The sequence below is a fragment of the Erythrolamprus reginae genome, chromosome 4 (assembly GCF_031021105.1).
Source record: "Erythrolamprus reginae isolate rEryReg1 chromosome 4, rEryReg1.hap1, whole genome shotgun sequence".
In the NCBI taxonomy this organism is placed as follows: Eukaryota; Metazoa; Chordata; class Lepidosauria; order Squamata; family Dipsadidae; genus Erythrolamprus; species Erythrolamprus reginae.
Window position 1 is genome coordinate 65,279,603 of NC_091953.1, and position 23,014 is coordinate 65,302,616.

The window sequence follows — 23,014 nt, forward strand, 5'->3', positions numbered from 1 at the left end:
AGCTTTAGTTTAGATGTGCCTAGCCTAACCTAAAGAAGCCGAAAGCAGAAACAGGAGAGGAAAAAATTAAACTGGTTAACTGTATTTTAATGTATATAATACTTTAATATTATACACAATTATTTCATCCATATCGAAATGTAAAAATCAGGTATCGGCAGTACATTGCAATTACCCCAATCATTCATCAGGGTCAAAACTGATAAAAGTTTTTCTATAAGAAATCAGGTACGCAAAGAAAACTGTATCACTACAAATTTTTATTTAGAAGCCCATCTTTTAAAAAAAGTTTCATTATGAACTTGTTTGGTCAATCAACTACAACACTTTCTAACAGAGAAGGTAGAAATGGCATGGCTCAGAATCGTCCAGATCTTTCACGATCTCTTGACCGCCTTCTATCACGTTCTCGGCCCCCGCCGCCGCCGCCTCCACCGCCACCACCACCACCACCTCCTCCTCCTCCTCCTCCACGACCACGATCTCTGGATCTAGAGCGACGTTCACGAGACCTTGACCTGGATCTATGCCTAATAAATAAAAATAAGCAGTGTGTAACAACTTCACTTTGGCTTATGCACAAACTAATATACAAGGAATAAGTTCATAATATTAAGTATAATTCAAGAATTCTACATAATGTAATTTGCATTATTGCATAGCTACATAAATATTGAAGGATGTTTATTGGTATTCTTAATAATGTGCAGAGATCAGTGACCTTTTGCTGGGAAATGACTTCTCTTATTCAGCTTTTGGGAGATAATAAATTTAATGGAATCGAATGCATTATAATTCCTATAGTAATAGTACAACTTAGGCCTCTTGCTTTTTTGATACCTTTAAAATTAAATACAGTGTTCCCTCAACTTTCACGGGGGATGCGTTCCGAGACCTCCCGCGAAAGTCGAATTTCCACGAAGTAGAGATGCGGAAGTAAATACATTATTTTTGGCTATGAACAGTAAGTATCTCATGCCTTCCCTTAACACTTTAAACCCCTAAATTACAATTTCCCATTCCCTTAGCAACCATTTAGATTATTACTCACCATGTTTATTTATTAAAGTTTATTAAAAAAAATATTTATTAAAGGTGGATGAAAGTTTGCTGATGACATATGACATCATCGGGCGGGAAAAACCGTGGTATAGGAAAAAACCGGCAAAGTATTTTTTAATTAATATTTTTGAAAAACCGTGGTATAGACTTTTTGCGAAGTTCGAACCCGCGAAAATCGAGGGAATACTGTACTGCTAAATTTAAGACTCTCTGGCTTACCACAAAATTAAATAACAAGTTAAAGTATCAATTATAAAATAAATACATTTATCTAAATGTCACAAATGTTTTATAGGTAGCCTGGATATTTCATTAACACATAAAACCAAAGAACTTTTCTAGATAATCGAGTGTTCAAGATTTTTTTTGCCTCTTTAAGAACCATTTTCTACTTAAGAACCCGAGCCCAGAAAAATTTGCTAGGAAATTTGAGAGCTGCACAAAGGCCCAGCCAGTTTCCTGCCATTCCCCCTTAAATCCTGGCCATCCGGGCTGCCAGAAGAGCCTTTTGGTGGCGCTTAAGGGGCACAGAGCGATTGCCAGGGGGGCGTGTGACCCTGGGAACGTGCATTTTTTGCACCAAATAATAGCACACAACACAAAGCAGGAGATATGAAGTGCAGATAACAAACCCTTTAGAGTTCCCATGGAAAAATATTTAACACAGATGAAAAGAAAGAAGGAGAGAGACAGCTAATGAGACAAACATCAGTCCCCTGAAAACTAAGACGGGAAAATATGACAAAGTGTATGTAGCGCTTGGCTTCACTGTGACTATGGTGGGAGACATGGAAAGACCAGTATTTTTACTGTGTCTAAAAATGTTGGCAGAGGACAGCATGAATCCAAATAAATTAAGGTGTTATTTAAATGCATTTCATCCCAATCACGCTGATAAGCTGCTTGGATTTTTTCAGCAAACGGGTGCCGAATATTGCCAACAATCATCCTGGCAGAGAGTTTGGTGTGGTGGGACACAAAATGTTTATTTCTTCCGGGGGGGGGATGGGGATGCGTAACCGAAAATAATTGAGGAGCACTGAACTAGCCTAACCTAAATAAGCAGAGAGCAGAAACAGAAGAGGAAAAAGCTGCTCAATTTAATGCCTATATAAATATTCCTTGAACATGAGTCTAGCGAACATTCAAAAATGCATCACAAATACCATTGACCAGTGCTAATGGTTAATATGGGCTGCTCCCAGTGTCCTAGGTATAAACCAAGTACTTTCATTACAAATTCATTATTATTGTTATCATGCGGTGAAGGCTGGTCAGGTGTTTTAGCCAGTATCTACGCAATTTGTCCAGGCCAGGTGCACTCTAGTTCTTGACCTTTGCTTGTTTTGCAACAATGTCAGTTGTTATTACAGTATAATATTTTCCATTTTGTTTCGTGTTGTTTATTGCTGAATATCTTTGATTCAGAAGGCAATTTTGTTGTATTCCCCTGGGTTTTCCCAGAGTTCTTTCCAAAAGTTTAAAGCTTTTTCTTTACATGGGTGAACATTAATTTGGACTTGATTTTCATCAAGGAATCAATAGAAGAGGTGATGGTTTCTTCTGAACTGGACATTTTCACTATATTGTTTTATTCATCCTTCGCATCTTTTAATTTTCTTTGCTATGCTATTACACCTTGTTTTACTTGTTTCATTATTTCTATTGTTTTTTTCCTCCAGGTTATATTTTTTTGTGCAAACTATTTTTCAGCTTTTCTTCTTTAGTTTTCCTTCTTTCAAGTACAGTGATACCTCGTCTTACGAACCCCTCATCATACGAACTTTTCGAGACACGAACCCGGGGTTTAAGATTTTTTTGCCTCTTCTTCTGAACTATTTTCACCTCACAGTTTCTTCAGCTTGTTCATCACTTGTTATTATCTTTTAGCCAATATTTCTAGATGTTGGCATTTTTACCTCTGTGGAAACTTTATTATGGATGATGAAGCATCTGATCCATTAATCTTTGTTCAGCTACATCACTTTCTAGGTATTTTTTCCTTCCACTCTGGGTTGAAAGTGCGCCAACTGCATTGTTCAGCCATCTGTCTTCTCTGCTGCAGTGCCTATCCTTTGGAATGAAGGCCATTCCTCCTGGAATGTTAATGGCTCCACCTTGCTAGTATTTTAAAGGACCTTAAAGACCTGGCCCTTGGCCTAGATCTTAGTTTCTGTTCCTTGATGGTTATTTTCTTTGCAGTTGTTATTGTCTTATGCCATGTGTGAGCTTTCTATTGTTCATTGCATTTAAATGTTTTAATAGTTATATACACTCAGTTTCATTGGGAATTGGATGGTGTGTATATTTATTATTACATGCATAGGTGTGACAAGGTAAAATTACAGCTGCCAGTTGTTTATAGCTATTTAGCAGTTGGTCTACATATATATTCCTAAAAATTTAGGATGTTGTGATAATTGGCATAGTATATTTATGGAGCCAAGTAGCATGGCTTTTTGCAATTGATAGATTGAAATGTTGTTAATGCGCAGATCATCTAAGAGCTGCCCAATTTTTTTGGTACTGCACCCAGTGTACCAATGGCGACTGGACCACCACAGCTGGTTTATGCTATAAACCACAGGTCTTCAAACTTGGCAACTTTAAGACTTGTGGACTTCAACTCCCAGAATTCTCCAGCCAGCCATGCTGGCTGGAGAATTCTGGGAGTTGAAGTCCACAAGTTTTAAAGCTGCCAAGTTTGAAAACCTCTGCTATAAACTTTGAATTTCAACTTTCAGATATTGATACTTTGAATTTCAACTTTCAGATCTTGATACTTTGACATCCAATTCTGTCTTCTGTTCTACTATCTCCTAGCATTGCCACATCAATTATCCACCCTTCTTTTCAATCACAGTTAAACTAGTATTCTACATGCCAAGATTTTATTATTTTCTATTAGGAAATCCCAAAATATTTCAACCCTCTCATTTTCAATTACTCTATGTTCACATCAACTTTTCATTACTGGTGCATGATAATTTGGCAACTGTGTTATGTAATTGTTTATAATCAGTTTCTGCGATCTTCTTGTACAAGCTGAGTGTATGATCTATTGTTTCTTCTGCCCCTTTGCACAATTTGACAATTATTTTTAAATAGCATGCTTTTTAAAAATAGCTTTGAAATTTCACAATGCAGAAATACTTACTTCTTGCGGCGGCGCCCATACAGCTCACGTCGCAATTCTCGAGAAATAGGTTTCAAATGCATAAAGTTACAGAAACCTCCTCTTGTACACTCTCTGGGAGTAAAGAAAGTAATCAAACTGATTAATGAAGAATATTACAGCTTTCTCTCTGATTTTATTAATTACTTTTAATCATATAAGATAATTTCTAAGAGACCTAAAACAATCATAAAGACAGGTTTATTACCCCATTTCATACTGACGGCAACAAGCTTCTCTGAAATCTGTCACAGGGGAAAGCTCAGCATGAATTGGTTGTCCATTAAACCACCGATTGTTCAGATCAATCACAGCCTTTTCTGCATCTTCTTCACGTCGAAACTGAAATAATGTTTTACAAAAGGTTCTATTTAATTTAATTTAATCAAAGGGAAAATCAAGAAATAGAGGTGTGTAAAATATTTGTTTCAGAATAGCTTGAGCACGAACATTCTGGAAGTGTTTCAAGCCACAATATTACTGTTTCTTGATTATCACATGGCACATTCACATCACATTTCAATAAAAAATAAAAGATATAAATACAAAATATGAAATATAAAATCTAGAATATTATAAATGTACATCTAGATTAAATATAATTTTGCTTCATTTGTCACAGATAAGAAATCAACCAAGTCTCCATTATAGGCTCTATTTTGGCACTTTGTCACTATATGTTGAATAGTTTCTTTTTCAGCCCCAGTCATAATTTGGTGATGATATTTTGCCCCACCTGTCTGCGCATCTACCATGGCCAGGGCAAATTCAGTTCAGGGTCTGGCTTTTCTATCCAATATTGTTTGCATATAACACGTGTATCTTAAAATGTTAAAGTAATATTTTTTGCTAAGATATTTTAAGTTTATGCTTGAAACATTTAGACATAGCATTTTGCATGCTCCTATAAAACATTTAGGTTCCAGATCTTTGTCTCCAAGAAATAAATGTCTGGATTTGGCCATTTCAAGTAGCATTACTCTGAGTTTTTGGACTGGATGAAATTAAAAATTGACCCTACCGCTTTGGGTCTTGATTTTGGATATTTAATAGTAAGGACCGGAAAGAGTATAGCTACTTTAACATAAGAAGAACATTAGCTGTCTTAAAATAATGTCACTTATGGAATGGGAATAGAAGATACTATATTATGAGACATTGGAATAGCATGTATTTATTTTTAATACTTATATTTAAGCTAATCATACAATTCTCGGCATCTTTTTAAAACAAAAAAATTAAAATAATATTTTGTCAATATAGACGTGCGTAATATCAATGATAGATTGTGTGTGTGTTGAAAAGGTACATTTAGTTAGGGTGAAAAAGAGGGCATTCTGTGCAGCTGACATACTCTTCAATTGCAAAAAATAAAATAAGCAAAAAGCTTATTTTATAGTTTATACTATATGAAATAGTTCTGCTGCAATCGAAGGCATAGTTTTTATTATCCAGATTTTCATCAGCTCCTTGTTTTAGCCAAATTAATCAATAGCTGAATATTAATTTTTCCGTTAACTAAAACAGTTTTCAAAAACCTTTTAAAATCTAGCCTTAGTATGAATTTTTAAAAATGCCACCTTATCATTATAAAAATCAGTTACAGTGGTACCTCGGTACTCGAACGCTTTGGTTCTTGTACATTTCGGATACCGAACAAAATTTTCAGCAAAAATTTGCTTCGGTATCTGAACAAAAATTCGGATACTGAACAGCCACAGAAAATTTTGTTTATTATCCGAAATGCTACAAGATCTGAGGGGACGGGTGAGATGGAATGGGAGTCGGAATCCGACACGCCCATTCTGGCCGCCCACTGAACAGCCTCCCAGTCTCTAGTCTAAGCGCTCCAAGCTGTAGGAAGGATGGGGGCGGCTGCAATACCGGCAGTGGTTCGTCTTGTTCCCTTTAAGCAGCTACATCAACTTTCTCCTTCCCGGCGGCAGTGGCTTTCCTTCGAGCAGCAGCAGCAGCGCCGGGAACGTCAGCGGCTTCCCTTTCTCATGTGACGTTCCCGGCGCTGCTGCTGCTCGAAGGAAAGTCTACGGAAAGGGGCGGCATACAAATCTAATAAATAAATAAATCTAATAAATAAATTCTAACCAGAATTTAGAAAAACACATTTTCTTCAAATGTAAGAAAAAATAGATGCATAAGGTATCAGTCATTTACAGTGGACTTTGCCAACAGTTAAGGCATGTTACTGTGAAAATGTATATTTGTGTGTTTAAAAAAATTACTATACTTATGACAGAGAAGTGATCCAGAAATTCTTAAACAATACTTTTTTTAATTGTTTAACCTAATGTATTTCAGATTCTAAATTCTTTATAAAGGGCATTGAAAACACATCCAGGGATAGAGTTTTTTGCATTCTTGATAAAGGACTTGGGCCCTGAAATGTATTGACTATGCTAGTAACTCTCAAACTTTGTGGTACTGCAATTTCTGAAAAGTATAAATTTGTGTGCCCCCTTGCCTGCCCTATGAATAAAATTAATGAATTCATTAAGGTTACAGTTGAGGAAAAATACATATCAGAAAGACAGGACTACTTGATATATATTTTTTAATCACAAGGCTTCTCAAATTTTGTGGCACAGCAGCTGCCCACTGTCAGCTTGTGAAGAGCAAAACCTTGAACAATTTCCGACAGGGTTCTCACTGCTTCAGCAACCCTTACCAGACTTTTCTTAATGTGAGCCACTTTTATGATGGTCTTATCTCCCACAATTTAGACTTTGAGAATCACTGGCCCTACAATGAATCCTTCTCAGGCACTCTGAAGATTATTTTTCCATCTGTCTTTGAGTACCGTGCACATTTTCTCACAGTTTGTTAAGAATGTTACTATTGCATTGACATTCAAAGCAGCACATTTAAAGATATTTACATTTTAACCAGTAGACATGGCTATTAATCTGTTGTTCATGTAGATTAGGGATGTGCACAAAACAGCTAATTTAGGGTGGCTTGTGCCGAAATTGCAATATGGATTTGGTTCAGATACAAATACATTGGGATTGTTTTCTTCCATAGATCAAAATAAGGCCAAAATATATTCAGGGCAGTAGAGTTGAGTGGAAAAAAATCCTTAGGAACTTTGATGGTCAAGGGCATTTAGGTGTGTAGGAATGGAAAGCACTGGGTAACTGGGGAAAAGATAGTGGGATATGCTATACTGGACAAAGTGTAACAAGCTTTCTCTACTTTCTGTAAAACACTGCAATCTTTCTGGGTTTTGTTCTAGGCTTGAAATAATAAAAGCATCCTATATGTTTAATTTAACCAATCATGGTCTCATTTGCAAGTCTAGCAAATGCAGCATGATTTATGTTCAAAATAATATATACATACTCCATTTAGTTAGCCCCTGTAATTTATATCTATATTCATTTCTACATCTTACTTTTACATATACGTTTCCAACCAAATGATCTCCAAGGTTATCACAGACATTCATTTCTTCTACTTCACCATATTTTTCTTCCATTTCTGTGAAGACCTCCTAAATGGACAAAAGGCTTACTGTCACCGAATTGTTTTCAATTACACAAAAAGAAAACTATTAAATATATAAAGAGCCATCACAATAATTATTTTATTTAAATTATATATATATTTTTCACCAGTTACCAAATGGCTTTGGTGGTTTGCAAATAAGAATAAACTCCAAAGGCAGCTTTACTTCCTGCAATGATACCTTTAATACCATCAAACAGTAACACCTGCCTATTCCAGGTCTTTGGGAATGGTTCAATGGGTAAATGGAGGTGACAAATTCAGTTTAAACATCTGGCTGACTATGTGATCAACCATATAGACTCAGGCCACCCTGAGTCGTTTTGAGAAGGGTGGCATAGAAGTCCAATAAATAAATAAAAATAAACAAACAAATATAATTACTCATTCATGTTTGAATACAACATGTAGCCTAAAAAGTATTGAGCAGAAATTCATTTTTTTAAAATATTTTACCCCTTTTTATCTATCTATCTATCTATCTATCTATCTATCTATCTATCTATCTATCTATCTATCTATGATAAAATCAAAAAGTATCAGAAAGTGTAGCTTAACTATAGTTCTTTATGTTCGCATTTACGAAAACGTCTAAAGGTTTATTCAGTGTAACATACCTCAAAGAATTCATCATAATGTTCTTGCATTTCAACATCACTCACAGCACCTGTAAATATCAAGTCACATTAATTAGAACCTGCTTTGTACTGTAACAATACAAAGGTCTTTTGAGCCTACTGTTTATTATTTTTAGTGAAATGACAGTAGAAGCCGTCTACTGGAGTAATATATATACATATATATACATATATATAATATATATATATATTCATATATATGTATCTATATTATATACATATATATGTATATAATACACACACACACACACACACACATATATATGTAGCTAAAAATAGCTAAAATTTAGATGTAGACCATGAGCAGTTCTGCAAGTCCCTAAAAAAATCCCCAGCAATTTTTATAGTTTCAATCAACAACCCAAATGCATACTTTCATAATAATTGAATGATAACTGAGGAAACTAATCTGATGTTAAATATTCCAACATTACAGTTTTATAAGAATCTTTCAAATATAATTTCTAGGACTAAAATAAGAAAATATATTAAATATTTTAAGGGAATATCATGTTAAAATTATTAGCAATTTAAAAGCAATTTTTCTGAGGGTGATACAACTAAAACTGCTCACAATCCTATAATTGAACACAGCTATTAACCCAACACATATGACATTCCTTCAATAAGCCCTCCATTTTAGTTGCATTTACTGATTGGAGGAGGAATTTTGGTTCCAAATACCTTGTAAATTTCATAACAGTTAAAGCAAGCCGTGCAATATTATTTCCATGCCTTAAATTGAACACTTTATAGGTAAATAGGCCACCTATTAAACGCAAATGTTTTAAATATACTTAATTCAAATGAAACAGTATGGCAAAAATTGATGGCACAAAAGTCCTTTACTAAACGATATTAATGCTGTTTATATCCATTTAATCTAATGTTAAATAAAATGGAATAGCTTAAAAGATTCTAGTTCATCGAAAGCATTTTATAGTTTCAAATCACAAGCTTTACAAACAAGAGTCTGGGAAAATAAAAGTAGTTGTTTCCCAAATGTGTCATTTTTTAAAAAAAATCTATGATCAACTTCAAATCTATGTTAATAAAAATAACAGCAATGTATAACCAACAGCCCAGTGTCTTCAAGATATATTGCAGTACAGTATAACTTCTATAACTGCTAACAGTATGCTAAAAGTGTAGGAACTATAGTTCAACATATATGCATGACAACCAGTTCAGGAAAACTGGCTAATGGCTATATTAACATTTAAATTAAAACAACACATATAAAATTGGATACTAAACACTAATAAATATATCTACCCATTTTAATATTTTATGAAGTTTAAAAATGCATTAAAAGAGTCTCAGCAAAGTTCTGAAATATGCTATTTATGTATACTGTAACTTAATGGCTATCTACTTGCACAGATTCTCTCAGTTAATCAATTGTTGCCATATGTGACTTTTGTAAATTTAATAAAATTGTTTTCCTGTAAAAGATAATCCTAAATAAAACGAATTACAAAATTGTACTCTGGACTAAATGAATATAACATCAGAGTACTATTACTACATGCTATTGAATTACAGCAAAGGGGAGCACAGTAGTTAAACAATGTAAATGTTTAATAACCAAAGTGTCTTCTAACAAACCATGCAACTCCTCAACAGCAAAATGCTGTTGATTATTACTTTAATAACACCAAAATTTAAATGTTTATTACATTATTTTGAAATATATCTGCTGCTGAATGTTCAGGTAGCAGATTTTGGGCCGATAAAATTGTAATAAACCATATAGCTTAACCATATAGCTTAAATATGAATTAATTTTTAGGTTGAAGGAAATTTTAACTTATGTTCAGATAATGATGTACCACTACATATTATTTAGCAGTGGGAAATAGCACCATAATTAGTAGATTGTTCTTAATTATTCTTGATCATTGCATTGTTTAACTGCTTCAAGAGCAAATCATAGACTGGCTCAATTATTTACCCTTTTGAATCATTTATTTCTACTGGGATACAGTAGACAAATCAGATTTTCATATTAGGTATTCAATTAGTTCAAATTAATTTCCACATTTCCCATTACTTACTAAATTTTCAGTTTTCAATTTAAAAAATAAATTTTAAGTGTACAGAGAGGTCAAATTAAAGTGATTTAAGCATCTATATAGAAATGGAACATTTTAAATTAAATTAACATGCTGTTGATCTAATCACTGAATAACAGCAAAGCATCAAAATACACTGAAAAGACTGGTGCTAGGGGCAAGGACTGAGAAGCAGAACAATGACTCAAGGCTTTTAACTTGTTCCTTAAAAAAACAATAAATGTATATATTTAAAAGAGGTGGGTAGCCAAAATTTGGAATGGGAGGCTGGGTTTTGAGGGCAAAAATTTTCAGACACATTTTACAAAATGTGGTCAGTTTGCTCCGTTAAACTAAAAATGGTAGATCAGCTTCAGTTGACACTGAGCTCTGACAATCAAGCCCAGGGAACCAGTGAAGGAACTTGTATGAACTTACAGCGCAAACCGTCAGCAGACTGGGAAGAGTTTTGAGGGTTACGGTAAATGTTCAAGAGGGCAATGGTCTGAAATACAAAACGCAACAACTTTATATTATGGAAAATAAGTTTAACAAACTGATTTCCGTCTGGTGATCACTTTTAGTTGAGTCTCAGTGCTGAAAGAGAGAATGTTATTTTCTCCCACGAGAAAAATGTGTCCCTTTTGAACCACCCTAACATTAAAAAATAGAGATCTCACAACACTTTACTATTGTATTAATTTCAAATGCAACAATTCTATTTTAATAATTGATCCTTGATGCAATAAAAATCATGTTAAAATGTCTGAAACTGGTTGCCTTAACACACAATAATAAGGTTGTCCTGAAATCTCTATTATCTAAGACCGTTAAGGTGAAACAAATTCTAAGTTTCACTTACCGTTAATGGCAAAAAAAAAATCAGATAAAAAGACCAAGACTTTTGATAAATGCCTAATGCTTATTCTTAACAATACAAAAGCAATGTTTCACATTCTCCTAAAGAAAAGAAAATTCTAATCAATTTGTTTGTTAAAGGCCATTCTTTTTTGCATATATATAGGCATTTAACAAATTCTTGATCATTATGTTAAGAGTTCCATCACTTGTCCTGTTTGCAACAGCTTTATGTCAGCAGCTCAGAAGCCAACATGATTTTCTCATATTTAGGAATGGGCTCTTTAACACCATTCTTTAAAAAAAATTTCTCCAACTGTGGGACTTACAGTGTGAGCCGTCAGCCGTCTGTGCACTGTTTTGGGGATTACGATAGATGTTTTGAATCAAGATGGTCTGCGGGGAAAAAAAAATAAAAAGGGGAATTCTACTGGCTGCTGTGCATATAACAGACAATTGCAAAGAGACAACTTTTTGCAAATTGCTTAATTTTCTTTTCAAGTTGTATGTTATTTTCTTTTGTATTTGCACTATGTTTTTTAAATACCATTCAAGTATTCATATTATGAAAACAGTTACTAATTTCACCAAGAAGCAGCTACTTAGAAGTGGAACAGTATATTTGTAACTCATTAGCCAATCTGTGAACATATTTTCATTTAAAATTAAACCAATTCAGTTTCGATATGAAATGACAGCTTAATGCCCACAATATATGTCAATATATCGAGATGATTGCCATACAGTCTTATCAAGATTTTTCTTGGTGCAGTTTCTGTTTAAATAATATGAGTTTCTAAATGTTCACTTTTTGCAGATCTTTAAAGAAAGATTTTCCTTTCAGCCTTTGTACTTTTCTACTTGAAGAATTTGCCCAGGCAGACTTGAAACCTTACATTTGTACCGTTCTTCTTAATATCAAGTTGTCTGAAAAAACAAACCATGTTTAAGTTAGTAATCTAATATCTCAGAATTGAATTGTCCATATTAGTTTAAGTTGCTCAATGTTACTTAATAAAAATGTTAGTTTACATGAGTTTTTATTTGAGCTGATATAAATCACTGTATTTAAAAAACTGTTTTCAGAGTTTATTTCTTTTTATAAAACCAGCCAGTGTTAACTTGTGGTCTTTAGCCACAGTAAAATAATTGTTTTATCAATTGTTGATGTTTCTGTACTAATGATTGATTCTAATTGCTAATACTGTTTTTATGCAAGCTGGCATGAACTTGCATGATTTTTAAAAAAATAATTATTTAGTAATATACCTCTGCATTAACCATAATCATGTAAATTAGAGCTATTGCTTGTAACATTTCTAACTTGTCACAGAATACTAGAAAACAATATGAGACAGAGTCATTCAAATTAAATTAATTTACTCGATATTTTATAGTTCTCAATTCAGGCTAATTGACCTTTCAGCTTATTTATAAGGAATACTGTAACCTAGTTACTATACAGTGGTATCTCGGTACTTATCGTTAATTAGTTCTCGGAGATGCGATGAAAAATGATGACCATCACACACATTTTCCCCCTAACGGATAATGCAGTGAGTCACGAGGCAGAAAACCAGAAGAAGTTCTAGCTTGTAGGTTGAATATTCAACAATGAGGATAAAATGTTCGGATCAAAATTCAATGAGTTGATTACCAAGATACCACTGTACAATATATACAACTAGTGCTCTGTTCTACAGCTAACAGCTACTGGTATTAAAAGCTGTTGGAAAATTCAAATGAAAAATTGCAAATGTAATAGTACAATTTTTAGCAATATGCTATTGCAAGTAGTCTGTAATAAAAGGCAATTTTTAAAAATTAAATTTACAGTCACTGAATTTCAATGCCATAGAAACCTGACATCTCTAATAATCTACAGTGATATTAAATTTTGAACAGTATGTTTACATTCCTTGCACTAGCAGAACATTAAATCATGGGTCCTCAATTCATGGATCAGCAGTGGGCCACGGCATGCCAGCAACATGAATCAAGATCTTCTTTAACTAAGCCTTATTACTGTTTTAATGATGTTTGTATCTTAAGTATTCTACTGATAGATACAAAAGGTAGATAAATAAGGCAGCAAGATTGTTAACAAGGCCAAATCATTATGATCATGTTGAGCCAGTAAGGTGTCATTTGCAAACAGCCTCCCACTTTTCCAGGTGATAATTTAATATTTTAGCACTTTCTAATCAATTCATTGTCAGATAATCTGAAGTAATTTCTTCTCTAATCGTATATACATTATCTAATCATATGTACATTATAGGGATCTTTTGACTAAATATTTCTGTTAAATTAGTTGTGCCCAATGTCTGATTACCAAAACACCTAGTAATCTCACTTTGGTTGGAAGCTAAACAGACTGATTTTGTTAATATTTGAATAGCAGACTAACTTGGAATACAAACTAGACTGGAATATTGAAAAATATCCTGAAGCAATGTTACAATTTTTAGTTGTAATCTAAGTAGGTAAAAATCCACTCAGAAATCCACTAGAAATAGAATACAAAAATAGTAAACAGCAATGAGTATGTTCTTGTAAATTTAATGAGATATAGATATATGTAAGAATGCAAAACTAACAGGAAATATTTTTCTAGTCATGTTATTTATAGACTTTTCATGAGCAAAATTATCCAACCTAGGAGCTGAAATATTTCCCTTTTATCACTGGTTTACAAACACATTGGGAGGGGGAGGCTCAAGGAAATTATCATAATATTAATACAATATTATTTAATAACAATAACATTTTATCATTGGTTCACAAACTCAATTTGGGGGGGGCGCTCAACTTTTATCTTAGGTAGCTTTACTAAGCAGTGCTTGAGTATGGCAAAGTATGCATCAAGAATAGCTGATGTCTTGTTTTCATAACAAATGTTTATTATTTTAATCTTCAGCATTTTAAGAAATAAAAAAACTGAAATATATGGAAATTCATACATTAGTTTACTATATAATAAGACCAAATGTACATTAAAGGGTTTGTGTACTCCTAGTAACAAAGCTATTTTGATAGTTCACAATTAGCTCAGAATAGATGTAATATATTTAAGAGTTTAGAGATTACAAAGCCTACAATATCATCATGGCTATTATAGTGGAACTGATTAAAGTTGAATCTGGAGAGCACCAGATTGCCTACCCATGGACAGCACTTCACATTCCTAAACTACAATGTGGTATATTTATTTTTTACTTATTGGGATGTGTTGTGGTTCAGCCTGAGCCAGATCAAAGACCAGCTGCGTCTCTGCTGGCTCCATGCCCGGGGGAGGCTGAGAGCGGAGAGGAGAGTTCTTTGCAGTCAGACAGTGCAGACAGCAGTCACAAAAGTGAAGGTGATGCAAGGCCTGGGAGCCCTGGGGAAGAGCTATCTCAAGCAAGTAGCTGTGATTCCCTGGAGTCCCTGGATGATGACGCACAAGCTATCATTAGTATGCGGCAGAGACGCATTGCTCAAAGGAGAAATCAACTGCGTAGATATTATCAGCGTTGAATGAGGAACACCAGGGGGTTGGGTGTGGTCCTCATTAGCAGGGAAGGGTTTATAAGGCATGAGAACTATTCCGGCAGCGTGGAGTGTTATCAAAGGGGAGTTGGTGTTATCTGCATTTTCTCTCAGCGTTTTTGTTCCTGGCTCGTGGCCCAGCAGCCTTGAAGATTGGTGGGAGGTGTGTGTCTGTTGGCTCAACAACCTCATCTGGCATTAAGGATCCTGTATTTCGGTATGAACAATTGCCTTCGTGTATCTATTTGGAGTTCCAGTGTTTTCCTGATCTGTAAGGACATTTTCTGTTGGCTTCTTTTCTCTTTACTATTATAAAACTGTGTTTGGATTCAACCAGTGTGTCTGGCTTATCTTTTTGGGTTGGTCATAGCTTCTGGAGTGACCCAGACAGAACAGGATGTAGAAATATTATCTATTTTAATGGCATTAAAAATGACTGGACTGAAGTTAGCATTAAATGAAAAATTGAAATCTATGTTGTGCTACATAAAATCCTATTCAGCAAGACCTACTATTATTTCACCTATATTTCCCTTGAAGAGATAATCATTTTCATGCCAGCTTTTTTTTTTTTTGAAGTGCATAAATTTATACATTTGGAATTTTACAGAATTACTTATCAGAAAACAATCAAAGGTGGTTTTAGTCAAATTAGATTTCAGTAAAAAAAGGCATTAATTTACTATGTCAAATATGACCCAAAATGTTATCACTGGCTGGCTTCTAAACTTATCACAGTCAAAGAAGTATTATTTTTATCTGCTACAGAGTAAAATAATTTAAAAGGGCAGGTTTTAGAAAAGTTAATTTCTTATTTTAAAAACTTTCAACAAATTAGAAATTATTTACAAATCTTAAGTTTTAAAAGGTACAACTGCATAAAAAGATCTGAGGATCTGTAAAAGGAAAATGCACAAACCTGACTAAATGTTGGTTTATTGTGCAACCGAGAACATCGATCTCCATGGCGACATGCTCCAATTTTGAAATAAAATGAACAGTTGACTCTGAAATCAAATAAAATAAGGAAATTTTTGAAAGTTAGTCATCAGTAAAATCAGTATGCATAGAAATAATAAATCAAGGGCCAGTCACGCTTTCTCAGCCCAACCTACCTCACAATTGTGGTGGGAAAAATAAGAGGAAGGGATATACTGTATAGCAGTGTTTCCCAACCTTTTTTAAGCCGCGGCACATTTACAAAATCCTGGGGAACATTGAGCGGAGGGGGGGGGGGGGGCGCTAAAAAAATTTTGGACAAAAAAAATCTCTCTTCCTCCCTTTCGCTCTATTTCTCTCTCCCTCCCTCTTTCTCTCTCTTCCTTCCTCTTTTTTGCTCTTCCTCTCTCCCTCCTTCCCTCCCTCTCTTTTTCTCTCTCTTTCTCTCTCTCTGTTGCTTTCTTTCTCTCTCTCCCTTTGTCTCTCTTGCTATCTCTCTCTTTCTCTCCCTCACTTACTATCTCTCTTTCTCTCTCTTTCTCTCTCGTACACGCCGACAACAGCGGCAACGGGCAGTAGCCAGGGGTGGCAGCAGAGTGGTTGACTGCGAGCGGGAGCCCTGATTGCAGCGGCTGGACGTGTTGCTGGACGCCGTACATGCTGGCGTTGCGCTGGGCATGGAGCTGGCACCTCCGCCCCGGCCCAGCCAGCGAGCCAGTGCCAGCCCCGCAGCGCCAGCGTATATGATGTCCAGTAACATGTCCAGCCACCACCGTTGGTGACTACACCCTGGAGCTCCCACTCGCAGCCGCCGTCCCCTGACTACTGCCCGGTGCCACTGCTGTTGGCGCCCTCCCACTGCCCTCCCGCCAGGTCCCAAAGATTACTTGTTGCCACCCCGACCAGGGAAGCTCCAGCTGGGCGGGACACTGCTGGTGCCTCTGCCCTGGAGCTCCCGCTTGCAGTACCTGCTCCCCGGCTTTTGCCTGGGGCCGCTGCTGCCAGCACCCTCCTGCTTCTGCTGCCGGTGACCTCCTGCCGGTGCTCCAAAGCTTACAATGCCACCAGGGAAGCTCCAGCCAGGCTGGGTGCTACCGGTGCCTCTGCCCTGGAGCTCCCGCTTGCGGCAGCCGGCCCCCCCAGCTATTATCTGGTGCCACTGCTGCCAGCACTCTCCCGCTGCCGGTGGCCTCCCACCAGCCCTCAAAGCTCACTTTATGCCACCAGGGAAGCTCCAGCCGGGCGGGGTGCTGCCGGTACCTCTGCCCTGGAGTTCCCGCTTGCAGCAGCCACCCAGCGGCTATTGCCTGGTGGTGCTGCTGCCGGTGCCCTCCCGCCAGGCCCTAAGCTCACCTGCCGCGAAGAAGGAAGCCGTGAAGAAGGCGGAAGGAAGGATGCTCAGCTTCCGGTCTCGGAAGCTGAGCTTCGCGGAACACCTGACCATGCCTTCCGGCACACTGGTTGAAAAACACTGCTGTATAAGACACACCTTTCTATACTATATGAGACACACCCTTTCCCCCCTACACCAGGCTGAAAATTTGGATACTTATGCTCCAAATGTAGTTTCAAAGCTTTTTTCCCCTAGTTCTAATGAGGCGCTAACGATCTCCCAGCTCTTAGGTTTTTTCATTGCTACTCCCTCCAAAGGAAGGTTTTTAAAAGCCCTTATCAGGGGGTAAAATAATGTGCTGAAGCTGACCAGATAAGGACACTAATAGCAGATTTCACACACCCATTTTCCTCCCCAAAAACTAGTGCGTCTTATACTCCAGTGCATTTTAGACTCCAAAAAATACAGTAATATGTTCACTGCCTTGATTTGTTTACTAAAAAAAAAAGCAGGATATATATAAACAAAATGAGTCCCAAGGGATTGGGCAGCATAGAAGTCAAACAAACAAACAAACAAACAAACAAACAAACAAAGTAAGCTTGATATAAAACACTTCATAATTTATTTATTTTATTTATTTATTAGATTTGTATGCCGCCCCTCTCCGTAGACTCGGGGCGGCTAACAACAATAGTGAAACAACATGTAACAAATCTAATATTTAAAATAATTTAAAAGACCCTAATTTAAAAACCAAACTGTGCTGTACTGCTCAAAATGTACTACCGGTATCTTAGTTTAACAATCTAATCTTTGGTTGATTTCCTTGAAAGTTTCACAAACAAAGATAAACTTATTACCAAATACAGTGATCCCTCGATTTTCGCGATCTCGATCTTCGCGAAACGGCTATACCACGATTTTTCAAAAAATAATAAATTAAAAATACGTCTGCGGTTTTTTTTCTACACCACGGTTTTTCCCGCCCGATGACGTCACGCGTCATCACCAAACTGACGTCTGCCATTGCTGGTTGGCCGAAAGGAGGGAAGGAAGGAGAGAGGGAAGGAAGGAGGGAGGGAAGGAGGGAGGGAGAGAAGGAAGGAAGGAGGGAAGGAAGGAGGGAGAGAAGGAAGGAGGGAAGGAAGGAAGGAGGCGGGCATTCTAAAAGCCGAGAAGCCGTTGCCGCAAGCGCTGCTGAAGGAGGACTCGTGCCCCAAGAAAGCCGGTGAGAAGGGCGAATCGGGCGGGCGGGGGGTAGTGGCGAGGAGCCCGAAGGCGCTGGGGGGGGTGGCCGGCATGAAAAACAACCATTGCCAGCCTCCGAACTTTCGTTGCTCCAACATCTGCGCATGCGCGGCCATGGAAAAAGGGCGCGCATGCGCAGATGGTGTTTTTACTTCCGCACCACTATATCGCGAAAAATCGATTATCGCGAGGGGTCTTGGAACGTAACCCTCGCAATACTCGAGGGATCACTGTACTATATGGTTGAACTGGGATGTAATTTAACTATGCTTCATAAAATAATCAGTGAAGATCTGTAGAACCTTGTTTCAAATTTGATCTTGAGATTCTCAATATAAAGTAGAAAAAAAATCTGACTGTACATTATGTGGAAATGTTTCATGACAATTTCTTGAACCTTACCTATGCAAGTTATTTCCTGTCAATAAAAATAACAGGAAACCCAAATAAAGCATTTTCAGAGTAATAGATATGAATAGTACATCTTGTAAATTAAAATTATATACTATTCAGAAACATTATAAACATTCAAACTGCTATTTTCAATTTTATTTAGTATAACTAAGAAACGGAATCTTCCTTTAGAGTAGTGTTAAAGCTTTTCCATACTGCTACTCCTGTTTCCATACTGCTACTGCTGCTATGGTATGTTACTAGCTATTTCTTTGGCGGTGGGGGGGTGGGAATTTAGATATTTTAGCTGACAGAGCACAATATTCATAAAAGCAAACCATGGGCTGGTTATGACATATAAACCGGCACGTGTATTTGACATATCAGGCCCAAACTACGAATTACTTAATTTCAAGTTACCATGCTTCTCTGAAAATAAGACCGTTTTATATTTTTTGAACCCCAAAATAAGTGCTGGGCCTTATTTTGGGGGAGATCTTATTGTATTGGGGTGCATGAAGCAAGATTAGGCTGCTCTTGCCATCTTACCTGATTTCCAACTGTTTCCGTAACCCTAACCAGAGGAAATGGCGGGGAATGGCTGTGTATGTGTCTAAATATTTTGGGGAGGGCTTATTTTCGGATGGGATTATTTTGGGGGAAGGGTTTATTTTCAGAGAAGGGCCTATTTTCGGGGGATGTCTTATTTTTGAGGAAACACGTATATAATGAACATATATAGTTACTTCATAACAGAAATGATTGCTGTACATCAGGAATTGTCAATTTTAAATATAATGGCATAATGCTGACTGATACATGCAAAACTGTTAGATCTCTAGATATTAAACAACCATGAACCAGAAATCCATGCAAACCAAGTCGATTTCAAATTCATTGGAAGACTGGGATGAAAGAACTCTACAAAACTCAGGACTCCATACATGTCTCAAGTAATCACTGTCACCTTCGGTGAGGAGTGACACATAAATTTAATAAATACGTAAAATAAATCCTTGGCCAGACTTCAAGAGGTGGCTATATTTTTAATCATATATTTTCATCAAAGAAGAATGATCTTGAAATGTTATTATATTAATTATAGTTAATTTTCATGATCTTATACTGTACTTCCTAATTGAAATAAGACAATCTACAGGGAGAGTGGGAGATTGAGCATTTTCCCGGTAAATCACCACACCCTTTTGCTGAACCTGTGGTTAAGCTCTGAACCTGGAAATGGCCATAGCACTTGATAAAAGTACCTTGAGGCATTTTCCATTTTTTACAAATCTCCTAGTAGTTTATCACAGAACCGTAGGAAATAAATCAACAGAAACAGCTGCAAAACTAGAACTTGATCAAACATACATACCGTGTTTCCCCGATAGTAAGACCCCCCCCGATTGTAAGACATATGGGGGGTTTCAGGGGGGTCGGCTTATATAAGCCATACCCCGAAAGTAAGACATATGTCTTACTTTCGGGGAAACACGGGGGTATTGCGGGGGGGGGATGACATTGCTTCCAAGCTCCCCGCGCGCCCCTCGCCTTTGCTCGCCGCAGCGCCACCACCTCTTCCCCTGCCAAGGCTCAGCTGCAAGCGGCCAGCGAGGCCGATCGGCTCCGAGGCGAGCGGCCGGAGCTGCGCCCTCCTTCGCCCGCCTCCTTTCCGCTCGCCTCGGAGCCGATCGGCCTCGCTGGCCGCTTGCAGCTGAGCCTCGGCAGGGGAAGAGGCGGTGGCGCTGCGGCGAGGGGCGCGCAGGGAGCTGCCGGAAAGGAGGCTGGTGAAGGAGGGCGCAGCTCCGGCCGCTCGCCTCGGAGCCGATCGGCCTCGCTGGCCACTTCCCCTGCCGAGGCTCAGCTGCAAGCAGCCAGCGAGGCCGATCGGCTCCGAGGCGAGCGGCCGGAGCTGCGCCCTCCTTCGCCCGCCTCCTTTCCGGCAGCTCCCCGCGCCCGAAGACGAGCCGGCCCCGGTGCCCGGGACAATGTAAGACATACCCCCAAAGTAAGACACAGTGGGGCTTTTGGGGGTAAAAAGATAGTAAGACACTGCCTTACTATCGGGGAAACACGGTATGAAGTTATGTTTCAACTTACATTATAAAGATAAGTATATAAAGCATATTTTGTTGCCTTTATTGCACTGGCAGAATATGCCCTAGAAGCCTTGTTTAGTGAATCATTCCCTTTGGAGGGACGGATGGGCAGGAAAGCTCTTTACACAGGCCACTGTGAAATGTTTTACATTTTGTTGACAAAATTGCTCATTCACTCAGGTTTGAACTCTCATTTTGGTCATGAGCTCCATCACTTGCTGGGTGATTCATACCTTGGCTTTTCCAATAACTGAATCTGGTATATAAGCACTTCTTTAGGGGAGATGGTAATGAAGAGACATTCCCAGATCTCTGTTTTCAACAACTACTGCCATATAGGGAAGACCATAAAAATACGAGGCTGTAATGGCAGAGTACCTTACTTAGATGAAGAACATTACAGAGAAAAGTATGGATAAGGTAGACAGTCAGAAGCCTTTGTCCAGCTTTGCTTGATGAAAAACAGGAGGACCAGGTGACAGTAACGTATCCATTTACCATTTCCAAAACCAATTACTTGAATGTGTTCTTCCTGGAACTGGTTTTTAAATCTATCCAGAAAATGCAACTGATGAAAAAGCAGACCAACCTGTCTACTGGCAGATTAGTATTACACAGCTGGAGTAAATTATTTGCAGGAACTGAAATGGCTCCCAATAGGTTTCCAAGTACCATTTAAAGAGATCCTTTTAACCTATAAACCTGTTTATTGTTTTTACTTCTATATTTTTCCAAGACTACCCTTTTCAAGTAAAACAAACTGATCTGGTCATTTGTCTTAAGAAAGAATACTGAAGAGTCTGGCCATTATGTGATGTGGTACAGTGGATTTAAAATGATAATTTTTTATCACCGGGATATCACTCTGGAACAGCCAACCTCTGGATGGCACTCTTTCTAGGGTCAGGAAGATAGATAAAACAACTGTAATAATCATTGCTTGAATTCCAAATAAGTGTTAATGGTTTTGTTGCTATGTATCAATTGTAGGTGTTTTTGATATATTTCGATATTGAATTTTATCTTAGGGTGGATATGTTTATTCCAGGCATGTTTAAATTCAGTTACTGTGCATTTACCAACCATGTCTGCTGGAAGTTTGTTTCAGTAAAATAATATTTTCTCAGTGCTTCTGATCTTTCCCCCAACTAACCTCAGATTGTGCCCTTTATCTCAAAAGGCTAGGATCTCAAAGGTCTATGAGAAACTAAAGTGTTAACTTCGTATTATAAAGTATTAAAAAATGGTGGCCAGGCAGAATTTTTCAATCCCTATTCCCTTCAATGTCTTCAGCCGAACTGAGAGGGGATGCCTAGCCAAAGGCAGAAGAACGCTAAAAACAGAGGGGTTCCCCCCCCGCCCCCTCCAAGGATGGTAGGAACAAGAGCTTTTGATTTATAGGAAGACTTCCCGCCCGAACTATTTGCGGTGAAAATGCTAAAAAGGGCCGCCTGAGGCCTTTAAGTGTTGCCTTCTTTCTGACAAAGCCTTCTCACGTGTGCTTCTGCAGCTATTAAAGAAAAAGAAGAACCGTTGGGACAGAGTGAAAGCGAAGAAGAGAAACGGGCTGAGGAAGCCCTCGCCGTCAGCAGCCCGCCATGAGTGGCTCTTCCGGAAGAACGGGCGGGCGGTTATGCCATGCGCTCCTCCTCCAGAAAGAGGGAGGGAGGGAAGAAGAGAGCGCGCGCGCTGCCGAATTACAATCTGGAGCGCTCCTCCGAGTCTGCACGAGGCATTCAAGCAACAGCAAGTTGTGGAAGAGCCGGCCCGTTTCGCGCGCTCGGGGTTCCTAGAGCTGAAGAGCGCGCAGGCGCGAATCTCAGACCGAAAGAAAGAAGAGCTCCTCGTGGGAATCCATTGCTGTGAATGGTCTCTGCCAGAGCTCCGCCACATGCCTCGTGCCCCCTACCCCCGCTAAATCCCAGGCACTTCGGGGACATCGGAAGGGAGGAAACCTCGGAGGGGCGGGCACTTACTTGTCTTTTTCGGTACCGAAGATGGAGGCCAGATACTCCGCCATCACTCCCAAACTGCCCGGCCCGGCCGACCGCCGGATCCCTTGGCACCCACCTAACACGTCACAAGCCCGCGACGGAAATGTGCCGTCCCACCACCCGTGAAATGATCGAACGCCTACGACCAATCGCCACAGAAAGGTG

At 38.1% G+C, this 23,014-nt stretch overlaps 1 protein-coding gene across 3 annotated transcripts; it reads right to left on the minus strand.

The window, feature by feature from the left end:
* Positions 1–66: 66 nt before the first annotated feature.
* On the minus strand, positions 67–23,014 carry U2AF1 (U2 small nuclear RNA auxiliary factor 1). 3 transcript variants are annotated; one of them, XM_070750499.1, is made up of 9 exons: positions 22,832–23,010; positions 15,760–15,847; positions 11,639–11,705; positions 10,890–10,956; positions 8,377–8,426; positions 7,647–7,745; positions 4,446–4,579; positions 4,220–4,312; positions 67–530 (listed from the first exon to the last, which is right to left on the minus strand). In XM_070750499.1, exons 5-9 carry the CDS (start codon positions 8,404–8,406, stop codon positions 359–361), a joined length of 528 nt encoding a protein of 175 aa, XP_070606600.1. In that variant the 5' UTR covers positions 8,407–8,426; positions 10,890–10,956; positions 11,639–11,705; positions 15,760–15,847; positions 22,832–23,010; the 3' UTR covers positions 67–358. The 3 variants fall into 3 exon arrangements, with proteins under 3 accessions (XP_070606600.1, XP_070606599.1, XP_070606598.1); XM_070750498.1 differs by lacking the exon at positions 10,890–10,956 and having other exon boundaries at positions 22,832–23,014; XM_070750497.1 differs by lacking the exon at positions 11,639–11,705 and having other exon boundaries at positions 22,832–23,009.